The sequence below is a fragment of the Maylandia zebra genome, linkage group LG4, assembly GCF_041146795.1.
Source record: "Maylandia zebra isolate NMK-2024a linkage group LG4, Mzebra_GT3a, whole genome shotgun sequence".
NCBI lineage: Eukaryota > Metazoa > Chordata > Actinopteri > Cichliformes > Cichlidae > Maylandia > Maylandia zebra.
The window spans coordinates 16911254-16920681 of NC_135170.1; the positions used below are offsets into that span (position 1 = coordinate 16911254).

General features: G+C 43.8%; 1 protein-coding gene across 1 annotated transcript; it reads right to left on the reverse strand.

Annotated features, from left to right (window-relative positions):
• Window positions 1-7726: 7726 nt before the first annotated feature.
• On the reverse strand, window positions 7727-9428 carry LOC143418502 (uncharacterized). Its single transcript, XM_076883585.1, has 3 exons — window positions 9302-9428; window positions 8369-8489; window positions 7727-8200 (listed from the first exon to the last, which is right to left on the reverse strand). Exons 1-3 carry the CDS (start codon window positions 9407-9409, stop codon window positions 7896-7898), a joined length of 534 nt encoding a protein of 177 aa, XP_076739700.1. The 5' UTR covers window positions 9410-9428; the 3' UTR covers window positions 7727-7895.

The window sequence follows — 9428 nt, forward strand, 5'->3', positions numbered from 1 at the left end:
ATCGGGCCGTTTCACCGGAGTGCACGCGGCTACCGCTTTGTGTTAGTCCTGGTGGATTACGCAACGCGGTACCCGGAAGCAGTTCCGCTGCGCACCATCTCTGCAAAGAGTGTGGCGCAGGCACTGTTTCAGGTCATCTCCCGAGTCGGAATCCCGAAAGAGATACTGACTGACCAGGGCACGTCGTTTATGTCTCGTACACTGCGGGAACTGTACGAATTACTGGGCATTAAATCTATTCGGACCAGCGTCTACCACCCTCAGACTGACGGGCTGGTGGAGCGGCTGAATAAGACTTTAAAGTCCATGATTCGGAAGTTCATTAACGAGGATGAACGCAATTGGGATCACTGGCTAGACCCTCTGTTATTCGCAGTGCGGGAGGTGCCCCAGGCCTCCACGGGATTTTCTCCCTTTGAACTGCTGTTCGGCAGGAGGCCACGTGGGGTGCTCGACCTGATTAAAGAAAGCTGGGAGGACGGTCCGAGCCCCGCCAAAAATGAGATTCAGTACGTGTTGGACCTGAGAGCAAAACTCCACACTTTGGGGAGGTTGTCACGGGAGAATTTGCTCCAGGCTCAGCAGCGTCAGCAACGCCTGTATGACAGAGGGGCTAGGCTCAGGCAATTCTCACCGGGAGATAAAGTGCTTGTGTTACTCCCTACTTCCAGCTCGAAGTTGCTCGCCAAGTGGCAAGGACCCTTTGTGGTCACACGGCGAGTCGGGGACGTGGACTATGAGGTCGCTCGGTCGGACAGGGGAGGAGCCACGCAGATTTATCACCTCAATCTCCTCAAACTGTGGCGAGAGGTTGAAACCGCTTCTCTGGTGAGCTTGGTGAAGGAGAGAGATGAGTTGGGGCCTGAGGTGCCAAATTCTATCATTCCCGCCTCCCTCCCTTGTGATGACCATCTCACACAGGCCCAGAGAGCGGATGTTGTCGCGTTGCAACAGCGTTTTGCGGACGTGTTCTCCCCCCTGCCCGGCCGGACGTCCCTCATCGAGCACCATTTCGTGACGCAGCCTGGCGTGACGGTGCGTTCACGGCCCTACAGGCTCCCGGAGCACAAGCGAAAAATCGTGCAGAGGGAATTGGCGGAAATGCTGAGGATGGGAGTAATAGAAGAGTCGCACAGCGCCTGGTGTAGCCCCATCGTTCTGGTGGCGAAGAAGGATGGGTCTATACGGTTCTGTGTCGACTATCGCAGGGTGAACGAAGTGTCACGCTTTGATGCCTACCCCATGCCTCGGGTCGACGAGCTCCTGGACCGGTTAGGCACGGCCCGCTTTTTCACGACACTGGACTTAACCAAGGGCTATTGGCAGATTCCCTTGTCTGCCGAGGCCAGGGAGAAAACGGCCTTCTCCACTCCGTACGGTTTGTACCAGTTCGTGACACTTCCGTTCGGCCTGTTCGGGGCCCCGGCCACTTTCCAGCGTCTCATGGACCGGGTACTGCGTCCGCACGCAGCGTATGCTGCCGCCTACCTGGATGACGTGATCATCCACAGCGACACCTGGGCGGAGCATGTGCTGCGGGTGGCCGCGGTCCTGGAGTCCCTGAGGGGGGCGGGGCTCACGGCCAATCCGAAGAAGTGCGCGGTTGGACGGAGGGAGGTGCAGTATCTGGGGTACCACCTGGGGGGCGGGCAGGTGCGTCCACAGGTGGAGAAGACGGCGGCTATCGCATCCTGCCCGCGCCCCAGGACGAAAAAGGAGGTGAGACGGTTCTTGGGGTTGGCGGGTTACTATCGTCGCTTTGTGCCGGGGTTTGCGCAGCTAACCAGCCCCCTGACCGATCTCACTCGAAAGGGTGCCCCGGATCTGGTCCAGTGGACGGGGCCGTGCCAGGCGGCGTTTGTGCAGGTGAAAAAGGCTCTCTGTGGGGAGCCGCTGCTTCACACTCCTAACTTTTCCCTCCCTTTTGTTCTGCAGACTGACGCCTCGGACAGAGGGCTGGGAGCCGTTTTGTCCCAGCAGGTGAGGGGGGCTGACCGCCCTGTCCTGTACATCAGCCGGAAGCTAGCGGAGCGCGAGCGCCGGTACAGCACCGTGGAGAAGGAGTGCCTGGCCATCCGGTGGGCGGTCGGCTCCCTGCGCTATTACCTCCTGGGACGCTCATTCACCCTCTGTTCGGACCACGCCCCGCTGCAGTGGCTCCACCGCATGAAGGATGCCAACGCCCGGATCACCCGGTGGTATCTGGCGTTGCAGCCCTTTAAGTTCAAGGTGATCCATAGGCCGGGGGCGCAGATGGCGGTGGCCGATTTCCTCTCTCGCTCGCGGGGGGGAGTTGGCTCGGCCGGACGGCTCCCCGGCCTCGAACGGGCGGTGGGGGTGTGTGGCGGAGGCGTGGCCCCGGGCGCAGCTGCAGGGGAGGAGTGCAGCAGAAGGCTCAACAGGGCGGCGCTGCGAGGCCGGTAAGAACAGCTGATGGTGTTTATGTACTGATGATGGTCTCCCTCCGCTGTGTTTATAGTGAGACGGGGAGGGGCGGCCAGAGGAGAGATCAGCTGGGCTCGTGAGCTGTCAGACTGTACGACTGAGTCAGCTGTCAAAACTCAACACTCAAAGCTTCAATAAATGTGGAAGTTGGCAGTACATACCTGTGTGTGTCTGTGCCTGGTGTATTCCACAAGCTGTTTCAATACCTAATCACAGATGATGAGGACGAAGTCGAAGTCCTGCTGGAAACAGCAAAAGAAAAGGTGGTACGTCAGGAATTTCACAACAGCCAAGTTATTGAATTATTATTGAAACGCCACAAAGAGGAAAAAAATAAGATGCAGCAATTTTACGAGGAAAACACTAAAGAACTGGAAGACAAAGCCAATGCTGCAGACAGAAAGTTAGAAGAGGTCATGGAAATGTACACAGCAAATTCAAAAGTGTTAAATGTTTTGGTGTTAATAGTCTTCTTGCAAAAGTAGAGTTAATTTTACTCTAAGCAGAGTCACATTCTTTTAATGTAACTCTGAGGTGTAAAATGATAGTAGTTAAAATCGAGTGTTAAAAATGAGTGTTTCTCTGTCAAATCTGGAGGTGTTACAATGGAAACATTAACTCTTGACCTCTTCACTCTGAACTCCTACAGGGGCTATGACACTAATAGAGTAAATTCACAGACTCCGCCCCCAGCACGGCTCCAATCGAAGCTGAAGTGAAGCCGTTTCAGAACATTTTGCTCTACATATTTGAGTTGTTTGCCATGCTTGGTAAGTCATTTTTTCAAAGATTGTTTCAATTATTATAATTATGGAGTTAAATCAGGGTCATAATGTTTGTGTAGTTGAAGGAAAAATTGGAAATCGAAAATATGTAAACTGAAAGCAAAAGTCACATTTTTAGAGTGAACTTTGAAAAAGAAAGAGTTGGATTTAAAATAAAATCAAACGTTTTGAATATTTGTATTAACTGAAAACCCAATGGTTCTTTTATCTATAATTTCTCTGAGTAAACTTTATTTAAAAATTTTCAGTAATCTTTTTTTCATTATTATTATTTTTTTAAAAATCTATTCAGTCTCAGATTACATTTTTTCAGATTCAGATCTTTTAAATTAATGTACAAAAAAAATTCTTCAGGTTCGGATTTTTCTCTCAGCTTCAATTTTTTTTTTTCCACTTTCAGATCTCTATTTTTTAGTTACAGACTTTTGGCCCTGTTTTGGCCTGGTGGGCGTGGCTACACAGAAATGGGCGGGGAATCATGAGTGACAGCAGACCGCTGCAGGCTCAAGATGGTCCATTTTTCATGTTGCCTTCAGGAAACCTGGGAATGAACATAATTTATCAAACACCTCCTGCACTGTGTTATTTGATAATGTTTAGAAAACATGTCATGCATAACTGCTAAAACTCAGTTACTAAAGCTCTTTCAAGCAGTAATGTGTACAAATTACGCCGTAACATCAATTATGAGACGTTTTCCCAGCCACTACGTGAGAAGCGGTCATTTCCCATGCTCTCAAAGTAGCGCGCATTGTATCGGGTGGGGGCTGCCTGTTAACTTGTCCCTCAGTGAACGATGGCGTTGTCTTCCAACAACACTGCTGGCGGGAACAATCAGGTGAGTGTTTAAGTTTGGAACAATTACACTGCAGTCTGTGAATACTACGAATTTAAGACGTGGCTATTGTTACGGTAAATTTTTTCGGCTATTCTGTTTTTTTATTTTATAACGATTTTTGCTGAAATGCTAGCTCAACAGAAACGCCTCGCTATCATTTTCGGCTGAAACTTACGTCCTAGTTGATCTGTAAGCTTGGAGAACAACAAAGTTAGTGAAGTAACGTAAAATTCTTTGTATTTAATTTAGGAGCAGCTAAAAAGAGAGATGCTTCAGCGACTACTGCATAAAGTTTCCCAGGTCATGCACAGACAACCCCTCGATGTGGACTATTTGCAGTTTGTTATCGACCATGGTCCTTTTAAGATCTTTGTCCGATCAGGTTGAGATCCCTCAAAGTATTATAAATGCTCTGATAGAGCTGTCAACTGTGCTCAGTATGGAGGACGTCAATGAACGAACCCCCTTCCAGATGTCACTGTCGGAAGGAAAGCTGGGACGTCCAAATTACAATGTATCGCCTGTACAGCTCCAGATACTGACAGAAATGTTCTTATCAATCACCCAAATTGCAAAACTTCTTGGAATATCTGTGAGGACAGTGAAACGTCGTTTGCATGAATATGGCATTTCCATAAAGCAGTGCTACAGTACAACAAGTGATGAAGAGCTGGACAATTTAGTAAGATCTATAAAGACAAGAACACCTCATGTTGGATACAGGATGATGAAAGGGATACTTCAAGCCATGGGCCACCATGTACAGTGGAAGAGAGTGTACTCGTCGATGCACCGTGTGGACTCTGCTGGTATTTTCTCAAGAATGACAAGGCTGGGATTTGTGGTCCGAAGGACATATTCAGTGCAAGGTCCTCTTTACTTGATGCATATAGACACAAACCATAAACTAATAAGGTAGGATGAAGTCTGACAATACTGCTAAATACTGAATTATGTTTTATACCTGTTAATGCCCTAGTTGTTGTTTTTTGTTGTTCTTTTTACAGATTTGGCCTGGTGATATTCGGAGGGATAGATGGGTACTCAAGAAAGGTGTTTTTTCACTTTCAAAATTGAGCTGAATGAGATGTTAATTGAAAAGTGAAATACTTGTGTTTTGGTCTACCATAAAACTTACCATATACTGTAATATAGAGATCCTTCTGTAGAACAAAATGTTCCTAATCTGTTTATGTTTGTCAGTATTTGGTGACTTTAAATGCTTGGTAAACTAATTCTTCAAGTTGCTAAAAGGATTTTTTTTTTTTTTTTTTTACCCTTTGCATTTGGGTGAATAGTTGATTACAAGTACTGCTACATCTCATGGCAGCTTGCTACCTTGGGAATTATGTAGCCTGCTTTTTTTCTTGTACTTATAAATATAAAATAAATGTACCAAGCTACAATACCTGATAAACATGTTTCTATCTTTAATTATAGTAACTTGACCAAGTTTCCACTTAATGATATTTACATCTCTAGATCATGTACCTGGGTGCTGCTGCCAACAACAGAGCATCAACTGCACTTGCTTTCTTCTTGGAGGCTGTACAAAAGTATGGCTTTCCATTGAGGTAAAATCTACACAAAGTTAATTTTCACAATGATTGTGCAAATGTGTAAATATGATCCCCCCCCCCTTGATTAGCAGTGTAATTATTTTGACATGCAATATGTAATACTGTAGCCTATATGATCAGTTGTTTATAAATCCCCATACACTTGTTTAAATGGTTCAAACATTTAGAGTTCTTGAAAGGTGTGCTTATACAGAGCTGCACACTGTTAAATGACCAAAACAATAAACTTCTAATAACCAGTCTAAAGTAAAATTATATTAAAAACACAAAGGCTGCAATAAATTTCAAGAGTGACATGTTTTTTTTTTTTTTAGATTTAAAACAAATTGTACTGTCGATGTTTAATTTTGTTTCAGAGTTCGAGGGGATCAAGGGGTGGAAAATGTTGGAATAGCAAGATGCATGTTCACCATCCTGGGCTGTGGAAGAGGAAGCTTTCTGTCAGGCAAGAGTGTTCACAACCAAAGGTATGTGTAGTATTTGTATAAATGTCCCATGGAAATAAGAAAAATGTTCTTATATATTTTTCAATTCAGTGAATTTCTGGGTAAAATTATGAAAACGTTGCCATATTTTGATGTTGAACAGAATAGAGCGCTTGTGGCGAGATGTGTGGATGGCTGTTTCAAGCGTGCACTATGGATCCAACTGATGGTTGGTGTCCACATGTTTTGTGCCCAACATACATTTCTTCCACGTCTGCAGAGGGATCTGGATGTCTTCAGACAGGGTTGGGATAACCACCCTCTAAGGACAGAGAGGAATCTGTCCCCACAACAACTGTGGACACTGGGACTCCACCAGAATCCAGTTGATACTCCAGACACAGTGGAGGTACTAAAACAAATCTAAATTATACAATCCTTCTTTAATCAAGTTTCAAAAAGTGCACTTGGAGATGTTGAAAAAAAACACTGTGTGCTGTCACTGCAGACTATCAGCTTTAAGTTGAGGGTATTTGCATCCAAATCAGTTAAAAGTTGTAGGAGTTACAACAGTCTGCATGTGTACCCCCCCACTTGTTAAGTTACCAAAAGTAATGAGACAGAACATTAATCATAACTGAAACTGGATCGCAGACTTCAGCAGATGTTGGGCTTCATACCTGCTGATGCTCTGTCAGGCCTCTACTGCAACTGTCTTCACTTCCAGCTATTATTGAGGCATTTGCCCTTCAATTTTGTCTTCAGCAATGAAACACTGCTCCGTCAGATTCAGGTCAAGTGATTGACGTGGCCACTGCATAACATTCCACTTCTTTTAACTATTTGTTTTTTTTCTGCAGAATGCTTTAAGTGATTGTCCATCTGGACCATCAAGTGCTGCCTCATGAGTTTCGAAGCATTTGGCTGAATATGAGCATATATATTGCCCAAAACACTTCAAAATTTATCCTGCTGTTTTTGTCAGGAGTTGCTTCACTAAATACAAGAATATCACATCCCTGGCCATGGAACATCAGAGAAGCCAATTGTTCCATTACTTTTGGTCCCTTAAGTGGAAGGCACATATGAAAACAGTTCAAATACCTCTGCAGTTATAGTCAATTGTGTTAGTTTCATTTCAAATCCATTGCGTGGCATATAGAGCCAAAAGTAGAATTCCCATGTTCCAATATTTATGGAGCTGACTGTTTGTCTTGAATTTCCCAACACTGTTTTTGAATTGTCATTTGAAATATCTTTTTTTTTTTTTTTTTTAAATCATCACAGGAAATCGAGGATGCGTACTTGGATGTCAACTCTATTGGTGAGCTGGATGGGAGCAATCCTGGAGTAATTCTTCCATCTGTTGAATGTCCTCTATCTGAGGAGGACATGGCAAGACTAAGAGACACTGTCAATGTAACAAGGCCCTCTCAGTCACATGGCTGAGACATTTATTTGGATGTACTTAACTTTGTACTAACTCACCGTTCCTAGGCAGCAACATTTTTATTTTGAATTTTCAACCCAGAGAAGGTTCATGAATAGCTCAGACTTTTATTTGATGTGATATACATGTAAAATGAACCTGCCAGGAAATTTTTATGTGAACGCTCAAACATCACATTACAAACTATTTTTTTTTTTTTTGTCTCTGGCACATTTTTCAACAGTAAAACTGTATGTTTTTGTGTGCTTCATGTCACTCATTAAAGAACTCTGGCTGTCAATCTCCAACTTTGAAATGTGCTTCCTGAACATTAAATGGAAGGAGCAGCATTTTGAGTTACACCTCAAAACTATTGATAGACAATGCTATGCTTTACACATTGTTAAATTCCTGGCCAAGATGAAAAGCCTCCAGCAGAACCATTCTGAATTGACTATAGGACTTCATATGTTTCACAGGCAGGACAATGGTCTTAGCACAGGATGACACAACAGGATAGCAGATGCTGTGATTTCCAAAGTCAGCTTCACAATTATGATTAAATTTTACCACCACAGCAAAGTCCTTCTTTTCTGAGGGGAGGAGAGGAACATGGCCTTGACCGGTGATCCATTGCAGAAACCTGGCAGGTGTGATAGATCTTGGGCCATCTTCGTCAGCTACATGTTCTTGACCTTCTGTTAGGATAAGAGTGAATTTTAAGACGTTTTGAAGAACCCTGGCCTTTTGGACAAAAAAAATATCTAAATATTTGAATTCGATACAAGTGTAACTTTTTTCACAAAAACCTTAGAATATAATTTTGGAATGTGACAACTATAAACTAGACAAAAATAACCATTTACCTTCTGACTCATAAAGCAAGTCCTGAATGAAGTTAACCAGGTCCAGCTCAACCTGATGCTTGGAGGCTCCCTTCTCACTCAGCTGAGGGTGAATGGACGCCATGACAAACTCGGCACTAACCTATGATGATATTAGAAAGCAAAGCAACCCAACGGCTTGATTACTTCAGGGATGCAGTATTTGGGCCCTAGAACTTTTCCACAGTTTGTCACATTATAGCCACAAACATGAATATATTTTATTGGAATTCAACATAAAAGACCAATAAAAAGTGGTAAACAATTGAGAATTGTAACAAAATTCATCCATGATTCCAAACATTTTTTTACAAATAAATAACTGAAAAGTGTGGTGTGTGTAATTATTCAGCCCCCTCAGTCAATACTTTTTAGAAACACCTTTTGCTGCAATTACAGCTCCCAGTCTTTTAGGGTATTTTTCTACCAGCTTTGCACATCTACAGACTGACATTCTTGCTCATTCTTCTTTGCCAAACAGCTCCAGCTCAGTCAGATTAGATAGACAGCGTTTTGTGAACAGCAGTTTTCAGATCTTGCCACAGATTCTGGATTGGATTGAGATCTGGACGTTGACTGGGCCGTTCTAACACATGGAAATGTTTTGTTTTTCTATTGTTGCCCTGGCTTTACTGTATGTTTAGCAATCATCAGGAAATGTCTATGGGCAACTGACTACACTGAGACCAAAGGGGGCTGAATAATTACACACACCACACTTTTCAGTTATTTATTTGTAATAAATATTTGGCATCATGTATGATTTTTGTTCCACTTCTCTAATGTACACCACTTTGTGTAGGTGTTTCATTTAGAGTTCAAATAAAATAGATTCATATTTGTGTCTGTAATGTAACAAAATGTGTAAATGTATGTAATACATACATGTAAAACTGAAAATACGTTTGTACTCACTTTCACATCTCCCCCTAGGACGAAGAGAGGCTGGCAGATTTCTGGGTATTGCTTAATCAGCAGGTGGAGGCCATACAGCTGCAAACCCTCCTTGAGTTGTTCCAACATTGGCTGCAATCTAAGCACA